Genomic DNA, 23,550 nt, shown 5'->3' on the forward strand with positions numbered 1-23,550 from the left:
GTACAACTAAAGCTAACCCTAGGAGCAAATAGCATACCCTTACAACCGCAAGCTTGATTCAAGAGAAGCTTACCACAGAACTGTAAATAATACTCAAAGTGAAGATTTATATGAATTAGCATTCCCCAGTAGAGGGCACACATAAGCCAAGAGCTTTTTGAAAATGAGAAAGACCTCAACCTCATCTGCTCATTTTCAAAACTCACTGAATGAGAAAGCCAGAGGTCCCTTTTCCTCCTCTCAAGCCCCAAATTGGAAACAGCATCCAGAGTGCAATAAGGGCCCTGGCTGTGCACATTTTGTTCCAGCCCAGGAACCAACCCAACCATTTCGACTGATTGAGGGCTTGGTAATTATTTTTCATCCAAGAACCATGGAAAGCAGATAAAAAGTCAAGGCCACTTTGCAGACAGCAGTAAGACAACAATATTTAATAATTTTTCAAACAATTTAATTCAATGGAATCATAAAAGATACACAAAATGTATAAAACATTGAAGTAAAGGCATGCCATGATGTATCCAATCAACAAATCGTTCTTCTTTTAGTCATACTTAAAAAGCTATTGATACAATTCATTCACAAGGATGGAAAAGTATACATAACATCATTTGCATTGGCTTAGTCATTGAATTTTCACATTTACAGTTAAATTCATAAGCAAACTATTAAACAGAAACACTAGCAGTAGGGACAGGATATAGTCAAAACAAGAAGTATGGTGGTTCAGAGGCTGTACTGACACCAGTGTTGCATAACTAGTCTACACCTGGACAACGTAATTTGAGACATTGTACAGTAAAATGACCTCCATGAGGATATTGTTCCATCCCAAATTCAACCATGTCTCCTATAATTTGCACCACTGATGGAGTGCAGGGCACAACCCTTACACCAAATAGGGACTAGGGGTACCATTTGGGATGCAGACCAATTAGGGTGCTTTGCTTTATGTTGGTGTCTTAATCAGACGAGTCACCCCGACATTGATCACCTTGATGACTTTGGCAATTATAAAGTTGGACAAATGCCAGCGAGATGCGATTTCATTAATTATTACGCGTTAGGTCACACTTTCAACATCAGCTGATTTGATCCCATTAAGGATGCCTGCATGATCCCATTAAGGAAGCACAAATCAAAACCAGCAGGTTTGTGGCTTTCCATGACATTCACTGGCTTCTTGGCAGCACAGTCGAAACTTTCAGAGCAGTCCAGTTCAACTCCACAAGTCGATCACACGAACCCCAGTGACCGCGACCTTCCTGAATGGAGTGTCCGCATTAGGCTGACATGTGCGCGCGGAGCAGGCCCGAGGGCCTAGCGTAAGACCTGCTGGAGCAGAGAACGGGAGTCGAGGTTTCCAGGGCAATGTCATTTGTCTGTCGTCTGCCTGAGAGATGGCATTCCCTTTTCAAAACATCGGCAACATTCCAGGAGGACACAAGGATTGGATGGAGGAAACAAAGGGTGAGAGACACAGAATCTTTGGAGGTCACAAGGAACTGATGAAAGATTGCGACCCTTTGCTGCATAATTCCCTCTGGGGACCTTTAAATGACATAGGTGGAGAGTACTAAGATCCCGGACTGGCTCTAGAACATCCAGAAGGAACTTAAATAATACTTGATGGAGCCCAGATATAGATCTCCCAGAATTGCTTTAGAACAAACGATTATTTGAGGAATGACGGAGATACTTCCCCTCTGTCTTTCTCAACCGGAAGACATTGAGACCCTTATATCTTCCAGAAGATCTTCTTCCTGTACAGCACAAAGGAGATGAGGACCCAACAGGAAGTGGCTAGCAGATTCTGTGTCAGGTGCTCAGCATGTGATTGGCTGTTGGCCATACGCCAGCGGAATGGAAAGTACTCCTCCAGCACCTCGTGACCCACGTACACCAGGATTGAGTTCATACCTGCAGAGTCAAAGGTTGTGGGATTAAACAGCGATAAAAAAGGAAAACGTACAGTTATAGTCACATTGTTGTCTCATCATTGCAGAGTGCGGAGGGTATTTGGCCTCACGCCTCTACAACCATGGTACCAAACAGTGTCTTCCATTAAGCGTTTGGGCTGATTGTAGAACGGCTGCCATGTTAGCTTCTTTATAATTTAGGAACTTTGTTACAATGTACACCACCAATTTACTTTTTCAGGTACAGTGCCTCAGGAAAGTAGTTAGACCCATTCGTTCTCTCAACATGTGTTATAGACTTAATTCATAACTGAATACATTAAATTGGCACAAATTTCGAGAAACATTTTTGACTTTTTCATTAAGGGGTATTTTGTGTAGTTCAATGGCCAGTTTGTAATAGATTTCTTTTGGATTAATTAATTCCAAATCAACTATGTAACGCAACCAAATGTGAAAGGGTCTCAACACTTTCCGAGGACACAGCAAGTCCTTCTATGGCGTGAATGAGTCCTTGAACGGGTCTCTGAGCGGGTCTCACCTGGATAAAAGAAGGGGGCACCGGACCACCATTTCCTGACATCCACAGTGTAGTAAACCAGAACCAGAAACACAAAGGCAAAACACCCTAAGGTGGTAACATAGGACAGAGACCTGAAAACACACATACACACACCTATTATCATCAAATAACAGCTTGGTCTAATAAAAATGCCGATGGAAAAGAAACTCCTTGGACGGTGATTATTTTATCAAGGCAACTGGCCTAGATAGAGGATTTGACCCTTACCAGAGATTCTTGTTAACAGGGATGAAGCCTTCGTTCAGTGAACATTTGGTCAGAGTGGCTGATATGACTCCCTGTGGAAACACTCAGTATATTTTACATGATTCCCTGCTTAAACATACAGTACATTCAGATATGATTCCCAGTTGAAACACGCATATTCAGTTTGTTGGCCAAAACACAAAATGAAGCCCATAACTGAGATTTTGCCGGTGCTGTGTTTCAGCTGATATGACAGACAATATTTGTTCATAGGGAGCCGTCAGAGTTTGGTTCAACAGTATAAATATGATACAACAAATCCAACGAAGCCATCGCTCTCTCACCAGTACAAGACCCCATATGAGGAATCGGGACATTATGCTGGAATGTTGGTTCTTGTAGTGGAGCAGAATCTTGCCTGCCTGTGTGACAAATTGACCCTCAAAGTTAATCAGATTTATTAGACTGATTACACCCATTCAGTTTCTCCAATTACAATGAGTGTCTCCAATGGAACTAAAGACAGAGGCAGAGAGACTGATGAAAGAAAAAGAAAGTGAACGATTGCTTCACTGACCTGAAGTCCCAGGAAAGCCATGAGGACAGAGTTGATGCTGCCTAAAACTCCTTCCGGGTCAAAAGGCATGTGAGACATGTAGATTAACTGAGGGAAAAAAACATCAAATTAAGGAGAGAAAAGGTGTGTCTGTGTCCCACAGCTCAGTTGTCCCACAGCTGTAACCTGTATCGTACCCTTGACGAGGGGGTCTGGTAGATGTGCTTCTCCCCAAGCAGCCAGCGGTCTACATATCCAGCAGCTCCCCCGGTGCAGTTTGGATACTGACCCATGTCTCCGATACCCCCTGGGCCCAAATAACCACTGCAAGCAGGCCGGGAGGGAGAGAGATATATTCACTGGAAAGTCTGCATCGCTCCACTCAAAGGGTTGAAAACCTGTAATGTTTATTGTGAGGGCAATTATTTATATTCCTTGTGTGTCAGACAATCCCGGGAGACCGTACCTAGTACTACCTACAGCTGATAAACCCTTGATGTTTTGTCAGGCGTTTTTAAAGCCTCGTTTGACGGGGGAGATTTGTCGACCCAATTCCGACCCAAACTCTGCGGGATCAACTGACGCCACCGGCTCACTTGCCATGTGTGATCATTACGTGAGCACTCCACTCCTCTCAACTCACCCTGGGCAGCCGGGCACGGGCAGCAGGAAGGTTAGGCACAGCCAGACCGTTTCCAAGACGACCACACACAACCAGGCCGGCCAGTAGAGCAGGAAGTCACGAGCAGAGTGCCACCAGGCATCCTGGGCAAAACACAACCCGCAAACAACAATACAACCACCAGGTTTAGTCACTTACATGAACAGACGGGTCAAGCTGCCAAGGAACGTGACCGTGTTCTGACCTCGGGCAGGTGGTCCAGACACGGTTCTGAGTGTAATAATGTGTACTGACCTCGGGCAGGTTGTCCAGACGGTTCCTGGCCACACACAGATCTAGAGCAGCAACCGCCAGGTAGGAGAACGCCAGACGCTGGAGAACACCGGGGATACGCAGAGTGTCCCACGCTACTGTTAACACACACACACACACAATCAGAAACACAACTCCACAGTCTGTTTGTGTGTTTCTGCGCGTCTGTGTGTGAGATCTCACGGGGTCCTTGGCAGTAGTTGGGGTTGATGACGAAGACTCCGATGAGGAAGAGCTGTGTGCTCCTCCACAACACCTTGGCGAAGAGGGAGAACCGGGTCAGGCCGCTGCGCAGGGCCGAGCTCACCGACAGCGATGTGGACGTTCCCATGATGAACACGAACCTGATGGTGTGGAGACATGACGTACGGAGTAGTGCCAGTCCCTGGTACCACAAACGGTTCTCACACGCTTACTTAGACAACACAACTAAACTCACTGTGTCAATAGGGGGTGACAGAGAGAGGGAGGACTGCGTGATGGGGGAGGGAGAGGGGGGGACTGAGTGATGGAGGAGGGTGTGAGGTAAAGACAAAATAAACAGCAATATATCGTCTGTAACTAGAGACTTTGATCTTACCACGGAAAGACCAGGTCAGCAACTGTGAGTCCTGTGAAGACAGAGAGACAGTGTTCCTAACAGCGGTCCAATCCTCTTACAGGCTCCTCAAAGTGACACTGCTGAGGCCCAGCCCTCCGCGGTCGTCATTATTTAAATTACGATCAAAAACTCAGAAATTATCCCAAATAAATACAGTGACAACAGGTACACACTGCCTGACATGAGATATACCAGAGCCCATTACCCTGTTTGACTACATTTCCACTGGAGCACCTGTGACAGTGAACTCGCATTGCAACTGTTTCAGTTCGCCCTTCACCATTTCCCCAAATGACACAGAAATGAGCTTGTATCTGATGTATTTGCACACAACAGAAGTATTCAGGATACATTTGGGAGCACATGGACTTGGCGAACAAAATGGTAGACTCACCATTCCAGCTCTCATGTCTGAAGAACCAGTACCTTCCACCTCCGTAGTTCACAAACACCATGATGACCAGGGAAATCCCTCTGAACGTGTCCAGGGACCGGAGCCTCCGGATGGGAGAAGCAGGGTTAGGGAGGATGCTGTCCGTGGCGGTCTCCACTATTCCGCCCGGGGATCCCAGCTCCTGGAAGCAAGAGAGACAGTAAGATATAAAGAGAGTCAATGACAAACTAGTTCATCATTATAGCCACAATGTAACTTGTTTTAAACCTAACCACGTTGCAAATATTACACCTAAGCCTAACCTTAGCTTTAATTTATACAAAATAACATCTTTGTTTTAAAGAGTTTGGAAGATATATCCATATTTGACTTTGTTAGTTTCAACCAGATTCTACAGACACTAACTAAAACCATCTATGCCTGAATAAGTACAAGACTTGAGCATGTCTTTTTTCTCTCCTGGTCCCAGATCCATTTGTGCTTTATAACCACATCCTCCTGGTGGTTCAGGCAACCAACAGCACTGGAAGCAGGCCAGGCTAGCTCTTTTCAGGTGCATGGGTATGGTTTCTCTGCAGAATGCCCTCAATGTTCATCTAATCTAGCCTGGCTGCAAACTAGGAAAAACAATGGATTCTAAAGATCCTAACACTCACAGAGTTGATGAGTCTCTCCGTTTCCATGGAGTTTCCCAAACGTAACATTAAATTCTTCACAGTGTCAAGCCTGGAGAAGACATAACCAATCAACTGGGAAAGAGCTTTAGACAACCATAAAGGGAAGCGCTGAATACACAGACCGACATGTATAAGAAAGCATGAATTACCTCATGATTGTGCTTCCAATAGCAGACAGTATAGCCAGTCCGGCCAATGACACAAAGGCGATCAGGATTGCTGTCAGGAAATAAGTGCTGTGGTTCAAAAGCATGTTTTGAGACCACATACTGTGCATGAAAGCATGTGTGTGTTGGTGTGTACGCTTGCGCAATACTGTGTTTGTGAGTGGCAGTGTACTCACGAAGGTAACTGCTGACTGGTTCGGTGTCAGTGACCAGGGAGCAGTTGACCACTGAGGAGTCATTCAGGTTCTTTACCCAGAGCGAATAGTTGCCATGCTCCCCAAAGTGGAACTGAACCCTGGAGGAGGTTAAGGTACCCGGTTTACTTAGGACAGGATTCATGGGGAGTGTGTGTGTGTGTGTGTGTGTGTAATATACACACACCTTATAACCTAAAAGAGTCAGTTGATCAATGTATCATCTATTTAAGGAGTTAACGATACAGTAAAAGCTTTTTAGCAAATAATATCTCCAGCTAAAATATTACTTAGAGTTTACGCTAGCGGCCTTAGTGGGGACGAAAACACTAAAAGCTGTGAATTTACAGTAAACACCGATATCCTGTGTTAGTTTCATCAGCCGCCAATATGACACGAAACAAAGGAAAAACACATGACCGCACTGGGCCTTTAATCCCAACCACGCTGTTAGCGTCGCCTAACCGCGACTTCAAATTAAAAAGCACTTCATCGTTTGAATTATGTCCGACAACGCAGAATGTTGTTGAGATGTACAGCCCTCTCAGACGTTCAGTCAGGCAGCCACCCATATTAGCAGACAGTTTTGAGGTCAATAGCCAAAGTTGCTTACGTGCACAGTTCCAGGTTTAAAGCACTACTATTCATCTGCAGGTTGATACCATGCTGTGTACCCACAGTGAAGTCCACAGAACTGGGCACGCCTGGAGCTGGCCTGGCTGGCACCACACCCAAGGGCTGGTACACACACTGTGGGGGTAGGGGGGGAAATAAGGACAACAGTCATGGTGTCACGTGGATAAATGCAAGCGCTACAGTCAATGCGTTACCTGATAGCAGTGGTCAGACAGCCAGCTTACGAACATCTCAGAGTCCAGCTCATTGTTGACCGTGAGAGAGGCCTCGTCCATCTTCAGTGTTGCGGCCTTACGCCGGGGGTGACGTGCTGAGAAATAAACAGAAACACACACGGAGACAGACTATAGGTTGTGTCTATGCTGGTACACAAACACAATAAAAAAATTACCTTCGTGGTGTCACTTTTTTTGTTGCAATAACACATCACTATTGGTCAAAACTGTAGGAAGGTACCACTCTATTTTGACAAATGTGCTGCATTCACTCCATCCCACCTCAAATCACTGCCCTTGCTTGACCGACACAGTACTTACCACCACGAAGACGTTAGCCCCTAACCAATGTGATTTGGTAGCTAGTTAGCCGAGACAAATCGGCTAAATTGACAAGAAGCCCTACTCTACAGACTGCCGCTTGTAGCTACGAGGATGGTGGTGTCTGGGGTAGACGTTTATGGCGGTCACACTCTAGCGTCATGTGATTTAGTAATCCGCTTTCCTGCAGACATTGAAAAGATCCCACAAGGAGCCGGGAAGTTCAAACGTTGCTGGAATAAAAGCTCTGTTGGATAACACATTTATTGGTGCCTGAAATACTGGCCTTACTGCAACAAATACAATAACGTTGATATTATCTTATATATCTAGCATTAATTTAGCATAACAGATGTTATACTGCTATTGTCTTGTCGCTAAAAAAAAACAGTTTCGATGTCCAATTATCTAATGATTAGCCAAGTGACACACATTTTGACACAGATACTGCCCAGTGTTAGCCATGTCACTTTTTAGTAGCACGGACGGATTTATCTGGTTAACTATTCCTCTTTTTACTTACAAGGGACTTCGGCTACGCAAAAGGCAGCCAGCAAAGCAACCAATGCTAGTACAAACACCCCATAATTCTTTTCTGGCAATGCCATTTTTATGTTTTCTTCATGTCCCTCCCTGCCCCCGAGAACCGAAGATGTGTCTTCGCGTTTTTTCCTTATTTTTCCTCTTTTCATAACAAATACAATACACTTCCGATACCACTTTAATTTTTTTGACAACTAGTGGGAGCGAAAAGGGTCAAAGTATGTTGAGATAACGGCGAAGCACGTGAATCCACTCGTGATGAGTGGAGAATCTGTCCAATTTCAAATATGTTTTCTTTGAAAAGAAAGAATTACAGTTGATTCTTTATATTGCCACCAATACGTGGTCACTTAACCGTCGACATAATCGTGTCCGACTTTATACAAAGTAAAAGTGTAGCTTATTGAACAATGTGTTGCATAATAGGAGAAGCTACACTGGCCTTTTCCAAGCCCTGCTGGTCTTTGTGGAACGTATCCACAATCAAGGATTAACGGTAGACCGCCGACAAATCGAACTGGCAACGGATATCAGACGCGGAAACCCAGAGCTCAATGCTAGCTGTAGATGAAAGAATCAAAGCACACAATAGGTAGCGAATACGTCTTTCATATGAACGGTTAATGGAGGTCTAGCAAAGCTTCAGCTGTTTCTTTATTCAAAAGAGGATTACAGACGTTTGAGGAAACAAGGTAACCCAACTGCATTATCTAGCTAGCTCACCTAGTTTAATTTAGCCATGTGAAGTTACCTAGGCTAGGGAACTGTAGCGTTTTACTAGTTAGCTAAGTACAGTAGCTTACTCGGCAGTTATGTGAAGAAAATTATAGTTTACTTAACATGGCAAACTATTAATGTTCTTGTTCACATTTGCTGACTGATATCGGACATCTTCTGCTAGTAATATAGTTGACATGTAAGTGTGAGACTATAAGATAGCTACATTTAACTAAGCATCATAGCTGGAAATGTGCTAGGACTCACATGTAAACAGCCAACCACTCTCAATGGCAGTTGAATGAAGATAGCACAGAAAATATGTACCGAAAGGTAAAACCTATATACAATACTCAGTTATTACTAGTATAGATATCTAATGATATTGTAGCCCACCTAAGATGCACAGGGCCAAAGTATTGTAATTGCTGTGATCTTCCATTCCCCTAGATGGCGCTGCTTCATGTTGTTGGCTGAGTCACCCTATGTTGCGTAGGAGAATTGACTCCACTACCTTTTTTCCCCTTTCTCCTCTTGTCAAGGGAATCGTTAGATGAAGACAGAGTGAAGTAAATATAGTGAAACTGACCACTTAATACACGGGAGAAATCATTTTCAATATTGATATTAGCTAGTAAAAGTGGCGAGAAGCCTTAGTTATCGTGAACTGTCGTTTACACTTTTTTCCCCTCTGGATAAAGTTTAAGAATCTCCGGTGAGTACAACAGAAGGGAAACTACTTGCTAGCATGCCATCTTAGGTTGATTAAATAAAACAAAAAGATAAGCTATTGTAATAATTATATACAATGTGCATTTTATGTTACCTCGTTATTTTTATTTCCTTTGGCAAAAACATAATCAGTCGGAGATTATTCATATGGTTCTTTGCTAATCTACGGTTGCAATTTGGAACGTGCGTTGTCAATGATGGAATGGCGTAACGTGAATTCATGTATGTTTATTCAGCTATGAGGTTACTATAACGGGCTAGTGTCTTGAGGCTTAGAGCCATTGTAAAGAAGGTTTGCAACGTCTTTTGCAAATGTTACACAGTGCATTATGCTCATGTTTAAACTGAGTGATATAGCATTGAACTTGAGTTACAGTGATTTTGAATGTGTTAGTGATAAAGCCATGTACAGCTATTAATTAGAGATTTTGCATTGCTGTATGCAGATTTTTGTTGTTGTGCATGATCTGCCACTGTAGAGAGAGAGAGAGAGAGATATTCTATGGCGATTCAGAGATTCTGGAGTGTGACTGTAACCAGCGGCCATCAACCCGCCAAGTTGGTGGACTGCATGCTTTTGGATACATCATACAGATAAGATTTATGAGATCTCCAACGTTATTACACACTGCCCGGGGAAGTAGTCTAAAACAAGGCCTTTTATTCAGCAATTAAACTTTGAGTTCAACTAACCACGCAGGAACTGAACTGAGTTGAACATTGAACTAATTGACTGGACTGATTTTTCTTTTAAACTGACCGACTATTTTGGGGGAATTTCTCGTTGTTGTTGTGTTTTCTATGTGTGATTCACAATCCTTGTGAAATGTTAAAATAAATGTTTTGATACGGCTTTTGCTATTCAAACATTGGTCGTAGCCAGTTCACTTGAAGAGCCAAACCTAATTCTAATTTCGAGTGCTTAAATATATTTAGTGCAGGTTATTGAGATATTTTCATTGATGCTTTAAGTTACGTTAGTAACAATATACAGATTCACAACGTTGTGTATACAGAAGTGTCGACTGTTAAATTCTGGCTGTATTTGTGAACCAATTTGTTCGAGTGTTAACTTCAGCTAAACCTTTGTTTTGTGGCTGCTAATGCTACAGTTACTTGGCTTACAGGGTGGATACAACCTTAACTTGGTGTTTACGCATTGCCTTTCTGTAGACCAGCCTTTTAATGTTGCGGTGTCCTACAGGATGGACCCAGCCCTGTTGAGGGAGCGGGAGCTTTTCAAGAAGAGAGCTCTCTCTCAGCCAACTGTAGAGAAGAAGGTTGTACCTTCAGAGTCCAGTGGCTCCAAGAAAAAGAAGTCCAAAGGTGATAAAGAAGTCTCCAGTTCCAAACATGGATCAGGTAAGACCAGAAAGGCAGGTCTGACTTGGTTCTTGATGACCAGGAGAGTGTATTTATTCAGCCAAACGTAACATTTAGGTTTCAGATATTTTGACAAAAGGAAAGCAAACAGAACGAAACAGATGGAGACCGTTTCATTAAAGAGGTTTTTTTTATTGAACAAAACTGTAGTTGTTGCTTCCCTGTTTCACTCTTTCCTTTTGTTTTGGGAAATGTTTTGCAACTTAATGTGGAGGAATGAATCGGGTCCCTCCATCGCCACCAGATTGAACAAACCCACAGGATGTTGTACAATAAGAAACTGGTTTATTGGGGGGGGAAAGTATTTCCCAGACTGTTGTCAGATTAATACCCAAGAACCTTTTCTGGTTGTGAGGTTCTGTCTCAGTAACATGGGTACAGGGTTGCGTCTATGTTCCACACAATGAAAAGTTACATATAAACACTGTGTGTGTATTCATGATTGACCACGAATGTATGACAGGCTTAAACATCTATGGTTAATTGCTTAAACCAGTGAGTGTTTTTTAAAAGACCACACATTATTTATTTTTTTCACACACTAATCTTTTATTTATACATTTTTATCACCATTTTCAGGCATGTTGCTTGTTAAGGCGAGTGAAACCATACCTTGTGCTCAATGCAAGTACGTATTTTATTTACATCAGGGACCACATTGCAATTCACAGTTCAAGTCATGTCACACAAACAAGATTATCACGACAGGCGTGCTGGAAGCAGGACTTGCCTATGAAACATCATTTATGGCGGCAGGGAAGCTGTTTGACATGGTGGGATATTTGTGTTTCTACACAGAAATAAGTAGTGAGAAATGGCCATTTGTTAGGCCTGCGGCCCCCCACCTACAACCTGTTGGAAAGCATGCTGTTTATTAGGCTCCTGATGAAATATGTTGGGGGTTTGCCTCCTGGGACATGGTGATTGATGGACAGCCACCATGTTTACGAGCACAAACAATCCAGCTCTTACCCATGATAATCCTGTCATGTAGGCTAAGGTGGTCCGTCCACACTGTATTGTGAACTGTTGGCCGGAGCGCAGACGCAACGGTCAGACGTAAGACCAGAGTGGGCGCATTGACACTGTCGAGTTGGGTTTGTGATTAAAAAACCTGGTGCGGGGAAATGTGAGTCGATAACTTGAGAAACATTCCTTACAGACTGCCTTTTATCGATGAAGTCGATGGAAGATGGTGGAGAGACCATCGTTATGCAGCTAATCGTAAAATTCAAGTGGAATAAAATTGACCCCAAGGCCTTCCAGTAGGATAACGTTAAATTCAGAGAATATCCTTTCTTTTTTTTTTTCTTCAATGTTGATGCCAAATAATAAAAAAATAACAATTAAATAAAACATTCCTTACATTTTGTCTTTTCTTTATTAAATTAAGTAGTATTCTAGTATTCAGTTTTTTGTACCAGTCAAGAATAATAGTGAAGATCATTCCAGCATATCATGCCTGTGTGGAAGGATATCTTATACTGTAAGCAATGATAAATGCTTATGTTACTAGTATTTAAAACTTTCCATGGTCAGGTAAACTTTCTTAGCTGACAGGATGCTGATATAACAACTCAGCCAAAATTAGCTATCTGGCAATTTTGTCTCTTTGATATCCTAGCACCAAATGTATCTAACTAGATAAGCCAGCTAGTTAAATCACATACAAAAGAGGTTAGTTAGTTAGCTAGCTAGCTAGCTATCAACCCATCATATCTAGCTATCAACTGAGCTACTAGCCAGCATGGTTGCATGCTCGGGCACGTTATTAGTAAATTCAATAACACTCATGAAACAGAACTTTGATTTTGGACACTGTGGGAACTCACCCATTTCTTAAGACTGTAATGTTAACTTACTGCAGGAGAGTAGAGAATTAGCGAACGGCAATGTTTATGGGTGGTTGTTGATGATTTTCAGAGCTTGCGTAGCGTAGATATGTCCTGATGGCGGTTAGCGGCAGAGGCGCTGCAGTTTTCAGTCCGCTAGAGGTTTGAATTTGATATGCAATACAGAGAGAGTATAGCTTATGGCCTAGAAAATGCATATTGGCCCCATTATATCGTTAATCTGACATGTTGGTGGTCTACTTAAGTTTGCTTGGTTACTTGAAATATGTTGGTGTGGTGACTCTGTCACTAATATACCACAAGTTGTCACGTTGTTGTAATGTAGGGGGACAATACAAATGCTGTCATGACATTACACCATTTATTTTAGTCAGTGTTTTTGGCAAAGTAAAATGACATGCCAGAATGAGGGTGCCTGGGTAGTGTAGCCATTAACACAACTTGATGGTGGACAGTCTTTACACTGTGTCACATTTTGGGAGTACCTGTCTAGATCTTTGTGGACCTGTTGGGTCATTTCAATCGCGGCTTGTCGTGTATGCTGTATGTGGGTTACCTTCTGTCTCTAGGGCCCTGGAGGCGTAACGTTGTGGACCTCCTTTGCTGCGTCGTTTGTGAAACCGTGTGTCTGGGGTGTTAGATGTGGTAACGGACGGCTTTGTAGACCAGGCTAAACATCCATCAACACAAGAGACGTGTCACAAAACCCTGACCGTGGCAAAGAGGGACTCCCCTCCCTGGCTGAATTCCGATTGTCCTGGGTAGAAGTCAACTTCACTCGTGAAATTCACAGGGCGAAGGTTCTGAAAGAGCCTGGACGAGGCTGCAGAGTCTCTTCAGGTCATGTGGATGACAAAGGGAAGTTGGCCGTTTATGCCCTTCATAACCTTCACCTCCCCTGTGGTGGGTCCACACGGCTGTGGTCTGGTACAGCTGAAGGTCTCCACAATCCACCGGATCTCCAGAGTGACGGCCGGCGTGCGTCACGTTCGAGTCTCACAGATGAACTGGGAGAGTGAAACAGACTTGCTCTGATTTGGTGAATCGGAATTCAGCTCGTCTCACCAGTCCTCCCTGCTGGTGTTCAGTCCACCACTCTTCACGCCACCGTCTTCCACCTACACACGTGGTCTTTCTGCACCGCAAACCCTCCGTCTGCCATTTCAAATGTCTCAACCTCCCTCTTGGCCCTGGTCACTGTGGCCATGACCCTGTGACCGCTTACACCACCTCGCTGTTGGACCCCATGGGACTGTGTGTCTTCTCCGTGTTCTGGAAGGGTCCCTGGCCCTCCCCCATCAGGTCACGGTGGGTCTTCCCCTGGGGGCCAGTGGCATGGGAAGAACAGGGAAAAGAACAGGTTTGGAAGATGTCAGGGCATGTAGCTCAAGCTTTAATTTTCATATGAACAGTGGCTCAATGAATTAGTTCAGCAAATCTGCAGAAGAATCTAGAAAGTGTAGAAGAAAAAACATGTGGCACAGCTAAATAATACAGAATTATATTGTACAAGACCAGCAAACTTGGCTGAATTAGCGGAATTATTCTTCAACCACAGCAAATTCATGGCCTGTAACCTTGACACTGAAGAATTATAACTCAACCAATTTCAAACTAATGGTCTCTAACCTTGACACAGCCAAATGATCCATCAACCAACGTCAAAGTGATGGTCTCTAACCTTGACACAGCCAAATGATCCCTCAACCAACGTCAAAGTGATGGTCTCTAACCTTGACACAGCCAAATGATCCCTCAACCAACGTCAAAGTGATGGTCTCTCACCTTGACACAGCCAAATGATCCCTCAACCAACGTCAAAGTGATGGTCTCTCACCTTGACACAGCCAAATGATCCATCAACCAACGTCAAAGTGATGGTCTCTCACCTTGACACAGCCAAATGATCCCTCAACCAACGTCAAAGTGATGGTCTCTCACCTTGACACAGCCAAATGATCCCTCAACCAACGTCAAAGTGATGGCCTCTCACCTTGACACAGCAGCCACAGTCGAGCAGCTCATAGAGAAATGCCAGGGCCGCCAGGGAGACCACGGTGAGGATGAAGAGGAGAAGGATGACGAAGCACGCTACGTTCCAGCCGTCGTGGAACGGGAACACCTCTTGCACCTGGAGAGAGACCCGAGACAGTGGGGCGGCGTCGGAGTACCATGGGTGAAGGGTGCTGGCGTTGAGGCTAGCCATTGTCTGGTAGAGGGAGAGAGATGAGAGATTAGCTGGGATGAGGAACCAGACAACGACCGCATTTTCCAGACCCGGCTTATGAGGCGCAACCACCTATAAGCGAAGAGAACTTGTGTTGTGGAATTATATGGCCAGGTTTATCTTTCAGCGGTTTTATTGTGATGTGGCTGTGCCTGGGTGTACTGGGGTATGTGTCAAAAAGCAAAATATTTGCAGTTGTCTGTCTTAGCCGTTCGTTCAGTGTTATCTTATCTGTTCTTCCTTCCGTTGGTCTCTCTGACAGTTTGGAACATCCTCAATTTGTTGTTCAGACTTCACTGAAATTGTGCTTAGACTGAGCTCTCAGTTCCCAGAACATCTGTCCCACTTCTTGTTAACTCTGGAATATTTTGTTTCTCAATTTTAAGGGGATATTTCATTCAAATGTACGATCACCAGTAGTTCCTCTTTTCTGACACACACACACACACACACACAAGTTGGTACAGAAGATTCAATGTGATTGTTTCCTTGGATGTTTAAGAGACAAGGAGACTGACACAATGACTGCTGAGCCAGTTTGGTTGAGTGAAGCATTGGTGCAAAGAGTGAGCTGGGGGGAAATGGGGTTAGTTCTAAGTGCTGTGTGTGTGTGTGTGTGTGTGCGTGCGCGTGTGTGCTCATGGTTGGTTATGCTCATAAAGGGGTAATCCACCCAAAACAACACATTTCTATGGTATTTACATAATCATAATATATTACTATTTGTTGTGACATTTTTCTGTATTTCACAGCCATAGCGAGTTAGAAACCGATGTGAAACTGGTTGAAGAAATCGGTTTTGGAAAATGCACAAGCTGCCTCATTTGTTTGGATGGGTATTTCATTCATCAATAGGCAGTCACACAGTGAATTGCAGCTTGTAAGAAATGGTGTTGTTGTCATGGTGATGGTGATGATGACAGGTTCAGAAGTGAGAAAGCGTTGCCGACATACTTTCTGTGAAGGCATGATTGGGTAATTGGAGCAGAGTGGTATTTGCTGTCGTTGGATAATGTTGATGGAGTGTGGCTGTGTGTGTGTGGGGGGGGGGGGGGGGTCAAGTTTCCCATTACACCTCCACTCAGAAGTACACCCCTACCTCACTACCCAGCTCAGTCCCCATTCCAGAAACTCCAGCCCACCCCCTGTTCCTCCTTCAGGCCAGTTACCCCTCCAGAGCCCCTGTCTCTCTCCATCTCCCCTCTGTCTCCTTCTCCAGCCATACCTCATCCATCTCCCCTCTCTCTGTCCCTCTCTTTCTCCATCTCCCCCCACCCCTCTCTCCTCCCCCTTTCTTCTCTCTCTACTCCTCTCCACCCTCTGTCGCCACCTCCTTCCTTGTTCTGCTTGAGGTGCTGACCCCAGACAGCAGTGCTCCTGAAGGAGAGGAGACCTCCTGCTGTGCCTGGGCTGTATACACGGGGCCTCCCACTGACTTGCACACACACGCTTGTGTACCGTCTCTCTCTGGACAGCTTTTCTCATTCATTGATTTTTCTACAGAGATGAAGCTAAAGCAGGTCATCTACACACACACACACACACACACACACACACACACACACACACACACGGCCTAATGTCTCTTTCCACTGAGTACAGCTGCTGCTAAATCTGTGTGTGTGTGTGTGTGTGTGTGTGTGTGTGTGTGTGTGTGTGTGTGTGTGTGTGTGTGTGTGTGTGTGTGTGTGTGTGTGTGTGTGTGTGTGTGTGTGTGTGTGTGTGGGTGTGTGTAGTGTGGTGTGTGTGTGTGTGTGTGTGTGTGTGTGTGTGTGTGTGTGTGTGTGTGTGTGTGTGTGTGTGTGTGGTTCCTCCCAGACTAGTGGTAGAAGCCTGGTAATGTTTGGCAGTATTCATCTGAATCCCAACATGTTGACAGTCTGGGTCCTAAATGGAGCTCTGTTTTTCCCGCACAACGTACTACTTTAGACTAGGAAGCCATCGTCCAAGGCTAGTATCAGGGCCAGTATCCCTGCTCTGCTGCTACCCATAATCCTTCACTTTGACAGGTCACAGTGCACTCACCCTAGCCTACAACCTGGGCTAGAGTCCTCTATTGTTGATAGACCGAACCATTTATTATTTATCGCTTTCATGTTTTTAGTAGTCTGCATTCCATTCCCTACTTCATTATATAATGTCTCCTTATGGTGTTGGACACCAGCTAGAGAACACAGCGTAAATGATCGTGTATGAATGCTAGTGGTGGGAGTTAGTACATTTAGTTTTGTTGCGATACAGAAGCCCTTCGTGGTCAGTAACAGAAAGGATGTTTGGGGTAACTGAAAACAAGAATGTGTTCAGTCAACACAATTGGTAGAAAAAGGGGGACATGATTTATTATTTCTAATCTAGTCACAACAAAACGTAGCCACTTCACCATCTTCTTAAAGGGGGAGACAATTTTTGGGAACAGTTATTTCCATGGTGGATCAAAACTCATTTTCCCATGGTTCCCTCTTGACAGACGATGAGCAAACATGTTTGGACACCCAATCGAAGGGTAAAACATTGACAAGCTCACACATTGTACGGGCTGGAGCGAACGGTGATGAGTGTGAATATCGTGTAAGCAGGATGGGACTGAGCTTTTAGTGTGGTGTGGTCATATCGCACGGTGGGCATTTCTCAGCCACAATGAGTGGATTCAACACAAGACATATGAATTCAGACACAAACCGACAAACGCCTTCTCCTGTCTTCTACAGTCCCGGCTCAGGGCAGATGCATCTAGAATACATGCAGACTGCTAATCTCCTGGAGAGAGCGCACGCACGCGCGCAATCAGTCGGCTCTCCTTATGGCTTGCATAAAATCTGTGTATTACTGTTGCATAGCATGTCACACACACGCACATTGTAATCTTGACTGCAGGCAAAAATGTCGACTCACCTGTGAAGAAGATGCAGGATAAAGATGATGCCCCGTTTTTTTTTTTACCTCCCTGCTCTGGTGCTCTTCTCTTCCAATATCTTCCTCCCCCGCTGTCCCCTCCCTCTGCCACTGCTCCTCGCCTCCCCCTCCCTCCTCCCTGCCACTCCTTGCAGCTCTGCTCATTACATTGCTCACACCTTGCCTCTCCTCCATTGGCTAAGCTCACTACTGTCCTTGACGCTATTTGCTGAATCCCCTCAGATAAAATGAATGCCCCATCCCTCATCTGCACCCAGTAGCTGCTCCCACCCATGTGAGGAATAATTCATGAGTCATAGCAACAGACCACTCGGATAGGCTTTTCTCCAACAGCCAGGCTTCTGATTGGCTATTCTCCGGCCCAGGCCTTGCTTTGATTGGCCAGTCTCCAGAAGCAGGGCTGAAGCCAAAAATGCAGGTTGACTAAGAGCCTGTGGAGAGAGACAGAAATGTTATCTTTTACACAGCCGTTAAAACCACCATGGAGGCAGGGATTGCTGAGACCTCAGCGATACTGAGCCTACCCACAGAACAAAAACAGTGTCATATCTCACTAATGTTGTGTTACATAGAGATGATGGTTCTCATGCCTCATCGATTCATCAACATAAAAATAACTAAACTGAATCCGGCTTCCTGGTGGAACTAGAGGGCATTCGGGGGAATACATGGGAATAAACATTCTCGTTTCGGGTAATGCCTACCTTTTTTTTTTATAAACAATCCTCCTTTCTCTACTTTGAAGTGCGTTTCTTTGATCCTACAGTCGCAAATTGCTTAAAGTACATGAACCAAACAGCAATGAGTGATAAGGTGGAAGTGGAGATGAGACGGTTTTAGAAGAAGATTGTATGTAGCCTAAAACAGTGGAAAACACAGCAGACACCAGAGATGTTTGGTCAAGATTTTCAGTATGGGAGGGGACTTTGTATCACACACTTCACAGAAAAATGGGTTAAGGAGGAATTCAATTACAAGATGAAGAGAATGACTGACTGTTTTTATCTCTTCTCAGACGCCAGTAATGGTAACTTCAATCTGAAGGCGTTGACTGGCAGCAGTGGGTACAAGTTTGGTTGTTTGGCCAAGATAGTGAACTACATGAAGGTAGGACTTCTACACACACACACACACACACACACTCAATCTTAATGGGTTTCTGCACCTGCAGGTTTTTTTCATTAAAAAAAAGGTCAGAACTTACCCAAAATACCTTCTCCATTTAATCTCCTTACACACACTGTCAAACACACTTTAATTTGTTGGTAAACATGTTGTTTATCATTGAGGTCTTCTGACAGCCTGTCTGCTCTCACACCAGTCTGTGACTCACCACAATCTGCATGCTGTTTCACAGATTTCGTGGGTGGGCGGGTGGGCGCTCACTGCTTCAAATCTGACTGTGGAAAATCTGAGAGCTGCTCTATCCCTAACACACACACACACACACACACACACAGACAGACATACAAGTCAATATAGACAATATTATACACCACATCTTGATGCAGTTTCTTTTTCCACTTTACCTTCAATAATGATGTTTCAGCCCCCCGCACAAAGCCCCACCCCCTCACTTAAATCTGCCAGACATCAACTATGCATGGACTGTCGAGTATCTTAATATGAATAAACATGGTATATGATTGCACTCTTAGTTTGTGCAAAAACCTCAATTTCTACCAACCTGAAAGAAAGAAAACATAGCAATGTCTCTATCCAGTCCAAAGTGTGAAAGCACTGGCTGAACTGCATCTCCCAATGGAGTTTTTACGTAATGTACCTTAATCTACCCTGTGAAACTGATGCGTGTGTTTCTCCAGACCAGGCATCAGCGTGGAGACACACACCATCTGACCCTGGATGAGATTCTGGATGAGACCAAACTCCTGGATATCGGCATGAAGCAGAAACAGTGGCTGATGAGTGAGGTTGTTGACTTTGCGTGTTTGATTGTGGCTGAGGACATTGTGTTTGATTGTGAGAGATGTACAACACATTTTAAACTGACTCATTCTATTGATTTCTAATTATATTTAGTTCAGTTTAATGTTGTTTTGATTTGGCTGGGTTTTCTTCTATTTTGACGACCCCCCCACGCAGGCATTGGCCAGTAACCCTAAGATAGAGGTGAGGGATGGAAAATATGCCTTTAAGCCTAAGTATCACCTGAAGGACAAGAAGGCCCTTCTCAGACTGCTGGACAAACACGACCAGCTGGGCCTGGGGGGCGTTTTACTGGATGATGTGGAAGAAGGACTGCCCAACTCAGCCAAGGCCCTGAAGGTACACACTTCAACTAGGACATCAAACACTCAGGCAGACACACTGTGTACACACACACACACACACTTTGTACACACAGGCACACACACTGGCAGACACTTATACACACACACAGGCAGATGCACACAAACACACACTTATATACACACATAGGCAGACAAAAAAACACACAGATATATATTTTTAATTCCAATAAAAATAAAATATCTGTTTAAGAGTAGTGGAGGATATTGAAAGTAAGAAGTCAAGCTCCACTCTTATAGCTGAGGAATGTGTTTTGTATGTACGTAGCATGAAAGGGTCTGGCCATTATGCAGGTAACAGCCACCGCATTGAACACACACACACACACACACACAAATTACTCTCATCTGGTTCTTTCCTGTTCCTTTATTTGTCTTTGGTTTTATTGTGTAACAATCTCTTTTCCTACACAGGTTTTGGGAGACCAGATAATCTTTGTGACCCGACCTGACAAGAAGAAGATTTTGTTCTACAATGACAAACACTGCCAGTTCACAGTAGATGAAGGTGGGGGCAGTGGTACAGTTCTCCACTCAAATCAGTTAACACCATTAAACACATCCAGTTCAAAGTAGATGAAGGTGAGGGCAGTGGTACAGTTCTCCACTCAAATTAGTTAACACCATTAAACACATCCAGTTCACAGTAGATGAAGGCAGGGATATGTTTCTCTATTGTAAATTTTAATTTGCTGTTGCAGTAATGTGTGTAAAGAGGGTAAAAGCATCAACATGGTCTTCCTACTTTACATTTTCCTTACATAATATAGCATTGGTATGATGTCTCTTCCTTAGTTTAATTTACAGTGGATAAAGATGAGAGCATTGATTAAAGCTTATTCCCACTGACACGCTCTGGGAAAGGAGCACTGGTAGGGTTTCTCTCCTTTTGATGCAGAATGTGAGAGCGTATGTATGGTTTCTCTCACTTAAAGCTCAAAAACATTGTGTAAAAATGTTTTTTAAATCACTGTGTATAATGAGTCACTGCATGTATTTAATGAAAATAACTCAAATATTTAGTTCTAATTCTTTCCCTTTGCCTTCTTTATTGTCCATTATAATCATATCCTAAATACCACAAGGTAGACCAAAAGTTGTCATCCCGCTTCAGAAAGCTCTAGAAATAATATAGTCTTTTAAAATTGAAGTTTATTTTTGACCTACATTTTGTAAATATTAACATAGATTAAAAAAAATTGTTTTGGATGTCTAAACTGCAATTGAATGAAGTCTGTTTTCTGTGCTCGGTGTGCACTTGTCCGGTTTCTCTTTTACCAACTACCCCAATGGTTCCACCCAGTGGCTAGATCATGTCACTACAGCCACCATGTGGAGAACTAGCTGAAAACCCCTCATACCGAAATCAGAATTAGAATTTATTTAATAAAATGTAAATGGGAAAACAAAATGTTTACTACCAGGTCGTATTGTCCTGTCTGAGGCTGGGGAATGCCTCAACTGATCCCTGAAACCACCTATGCTTAAAAGTAGTGTGTTAAATATAGGTTTCGGGGTACGGTTTGGGATACAGAGACCCTCCATGTGTCTGTCTTTCTGCCCCCCAGAGTTCACCAAGCTGTGGCGCAGCATCCCAGTGGACTCTATGGATGACGAGAAGATCGAGGACTACCTGAAGAGGCAGGGCATCTCCTCCATGCAGGAGACTGGGCCCAAGAAAGTGGTGAGTCTCTCTTTCCCTGTGATTATACCGTATCCATGACCTCCATTTTTAACTGAGGTCATCTACTTTGTCTACACCCATGTCTGAAAATCTGGTCAATGTTTTATCATGCAGGCCTGGTACTGGGTTCATGCGTGTCACATCATGACCAGTCTATGATTAGTTGCCACTGCAGTAAACCGCTCTGTGATTGGCTGTCTGGTGTTGTCGTTGCTATAGTTGCCAATGAAGCGGAAGAAGCCGGGTGGACAGAAGAAGAGACGGTTCAAGACACACAACGATCATCTGGCTGGAGTCCTGGAGGACTACTCAGAGGGTGTTCCCGCCAAGAAGTGATGTTACTTCCTGTTTGTACACCTCCCAGTTCCTTTTTCCTGACCCAGAGAAAGAGGAGTGACCTGGGAGTTTTTGTAGTTTGTTTTCACCTGAAATACATTTTGCTGTCTCACCAAAACCACAACGAGGAGGCTATGTCTGTTTCGCAGTGGCGTTGACGTGCTTCCCTTCCTTCTGTCCTCATCCTCCATTATAGTCAAGGAGAGGGGATGAGGAAGGGAAGACATTTAGTAGAATTGAGGCAGGTGAAGACTGATTGAATGTGCGCTTGTGAAAAACCACCAAGCCAAAGAGGCATTTAAATGGTGCTCCACCCTCTAGTTTTAGACAGTATGACAGATAAGCTAGCAAAATGCTGGTAATTCTTCTAAATTTCTAGGTTTTCCCGAAATACCTGAAATCAGCAAATGCCCTTGGTATTTGGGAATGCTTCAACCAGGATGTCTGGGAAAAAATTTGGGAATTTGGGGAAACGTACAACTCTTGTGTTAATACTCTTGTGTTGATCTCACAGTGTGACGCCATGGACTGTGTGTGATATGACTGATAATGTGTGTGAAGTTCCTTTTTATTTTACACTGGCAGTGTCATCTGCTGTGGTTAGTCCCTGCGTTACACTGGCAGTGTCATCTGCTGTGGTTAGTCCCTGCGTTACACTGGCAGTGTCATCTGCTGTGGTTAGTCCCTGCGTTACACTGGCAGTGTCATCTGCTGTGGTTAGTCCCTGCGTTAGTTAAAAGGGTCACGATGGCAAGTGTGGCCCAGGAGAGATGCAAAATGGTGCAGGATTTTGTTGCGGACCAGCATTTACGCATCTAAATCGGCCGATGAACGAACAAGCCACCCGGGTGTCTTATCTGCTCACATGCTCTTCAGAGATCCTTTTTTTTTTTTTTTTTTCTTTTTTTTTTTAATCACCGGTTTTGTTATAACTTTGTGATATTTAATTCTATGGGTTAACCTGGCTCTGAGCTCCGTTGAAAGCACTGGAGTTTTGCTTTTCATTCTAGTGTTACAAGTGATATCCATGTTAAGAACTGAACCATCGAGGCTTCAGTAAGGTGAGTTGGCAGTGTAGGGCTGGAACAGAACCCTGCAAGGCCTGATGCTGTGCGGGACTGGTGTCGGTTCAGCGACTTCTGTTTTCTTCTGGTGCTTTCGTCATTACCGGAGCCCAATGTTACTCCTAGCATTTTGCCAGGAACTTTCTAACAGTTGCACACAATAAAGTGATGGGACAACATCTGACAGCGATGAGTCAATCTTTATGCACCACACTGTCGTTTTTAGGGTTTTAATAGGAGTCAAGGATGTCTGGAGTCATTGGACAACCAACTGGGTCAAGTAGTGACACGTCAAATGATGCAGAGTCAAAAGCGGTTTGAGTAACACAGAGGAATAGCCTGAGGGGAAGTGGGTTAACTCTCAGAATCCACAATAAGCCCCATGCATTTATATGTGAGAACAGGT

The 23,550-nt window shown here is 44.0% G+C and overlaps 3 protein-coding genes across 6 annotated transcripts; 1 reads left to right on the forward strand and 2 right to left on the reverse strand.

Annotated features, from left to right (window-relative positions):
* Window positions 1-416: 416 nt before the first annotated feature.
* On the reverse strand, window positions 417-9,042 carry hgsnat (heparan-alpha-glucosaminide N-acetyltransferase). 3 transcript variants are annotated; one of them, XM_020043862.3, is made up of 17 exons: window positions 8,911-9,042; window positions 7,042-7,157; window positions 6,825-6,961; window positions 6,194-6,312; window positions 6,000-6,069; window positions 5,830-5,899; window positions 5,174-5,354; window positions 4,759-4,789; window positions 4,362-4,522; window positions 4,161-4,276; window positions 3,888-4,009; window positions 3,442-3,568; window positions 3,266-3,352; window positions 3,033-3,110; window positions 2,710-2,780; window positions 2,461-2,573; window positions 417-1,920 (listed from the first exon to the last, which is right to left on the reverse strand). In XM_020043862.3, exons 2-17 carry the CDS (start codon window positions 7,120-7,122, stop codon window positions 1,739-1,741), a joined length of 1,746 nt encoding a protein of 581 aa, XP_019899421.2. In that variant the 5' UTR covers window positions 7,123-7,157; window positions 8,911-9,042; the 3' UTR covers window positions 417-1,738. The 3 variants fall into 3 exon arrangements, with proteins under 3 accessions (XP_019899421.2, XP_010864676.2, XP_010864677.2); XM_010866374.5 differs by lacking the exon at window positions 8,911-9,042 and adding an exon at window positions 7,907-8,170; XM_010866375.4 differs by lacking the exon at window positions 8,911-9,042 and adding an exon at window positions 7,384-7,885.
* gtf2e2 (general transcription factor IIE, polypeptide 2, beta) lies at window positions 8,426-23,323 on the forward strand. 2 transcript variants are annotated; one of them, XM_029118172.2, is made up of 8 exons: window positions 8,426-8,618; window positions 10,580-10,737; window positions 18,767-18,858; window positions 19,575-19,682; window positions 19,855-20,037; window positions 20,475-20,568; window positions 21,629-21,744; window positions 21,964-23,323. In XM_029118172.2, the coding sequence occupies exons 2-8, from the start codon at window positions 10,581-10,583 to the stop codon at window positions 22,078-22,080; spliced, it is 867 nt and encodes a 288-aa protein (XP_028974005.1). In that variant the 5' UTR covers window positions 8,426-8,618; window position 10,580; the 3' UTR covers window positions 22,081-23,323. The 2 variants fall into 2 exon arrangements, with proteins under 2 accessions (XP_028974005.1, XP_010864675.1); XM_010866373.5 differs by lacking the exon at window positions 8,426-8,618 and adding an exon at window positions 9,148-9,358.
* On the reverse strand, window positions 12,869-17,998 carry smim18 (small integral membrane protein 18). The gene is made up of 3 exons (XM_010866370.3): window positions 17,731-17,998; window positions 14,605-14,820; window positions 12,869-13,931 (listed from the first exon to the last, which is right to left on the reverse strand). The coding sequence occupies exons 1-3, from the start codon at window positions 17,923-17,925 to the stop codon at window positions 13,833-13,835; spliced, it is 510 nt and encodes a 169-aa protein (XP_010864672.2). The 5' UTR covers window positions 17,926-17,998; the 3' UTR covers window positions 12,869-13,832.
* Window positions 23,324-23,550: the final 227 nt, after the last annotated feature.

Source organism: Esox lucius, chromosome 25 (assembly GCF_011004845.1).
Source record: "Esox lucius isolate fEsoLuc1 chromosome 25, fEsoLuc1.pri, whole genome shotgun sequence".
Lineage (NCBI taxonomy): Eukaryota > Metazoa > Chordata > Actinopteri > Esociformes > Esocidae > Esox > Esox lucius.

Bases quoted from the DNA above. Each gene is read 5' to 3' on its own strand.
- hgsnat (XM_010866374.5), bottom strand. From the start codon at position 8,075: ATGAAAAGAGGAAAAATAAGGAAAAAACGCGAAGACACATCTTCGGTT. The intron at 6,070-6,193 runs GTGAGTACACTG...ATTTCCTGACAG, and splicing joins ACCAGTCAGCAGTTACCTTC to CAATCCTGATCGCCTTTGTG. The intron at 1,921-2,460 runs GTGAGACCCGCT...TTGACTCTGCAG, and splicing joins TGCCCCCTTCTTTTATCCAG to GTATGAACTCAATCCTGGTG.
- smim18 (XM_010866370.3), bottom strand. From the start codon at position 17,925: ATGGAGGAGAGGCAAGGTGTGAGCAATGTAATGAGCAGAGCTGCAAGG. The intron at 14,821-17,730 runs GTGAGTCGACAT...TCCCTCTACCAG, and splicing joins ATCCTGCATCTTCTTCACAG to ACAATGGCTAGCCTCAACGC. The intron at 13,932-14,604 runs GTGAGAGGCCAT...ACTGGCCCCCAG, and splicing joins ACTGTGGCTGCTGTGTCAAG to GGGAAGACCCACCGTGACCT.
- gtf2e2 (XM_029118172.2), top strand. From the start codon at position 10,581: ATGGACCCAGCCCTGTTGAGGGAGCGGGAGCTTTTCAAGAAGAGAGCT. The intron at 19,683-19,854 runs GTTGTTGACTTT...CCCCCCACGCAG, and splicing joins AACAGTGGCTGATGAGTGAG to GCATTGGCCAGTAACCCTAA. The intron at 21,745-21,963 runs GTGAGTCTCTCT...TCGTTGCTATAG, and splicing joins AGACTGGGCCCAAGAAAGTG to TTGCCAATGAAGCGGAAGAA.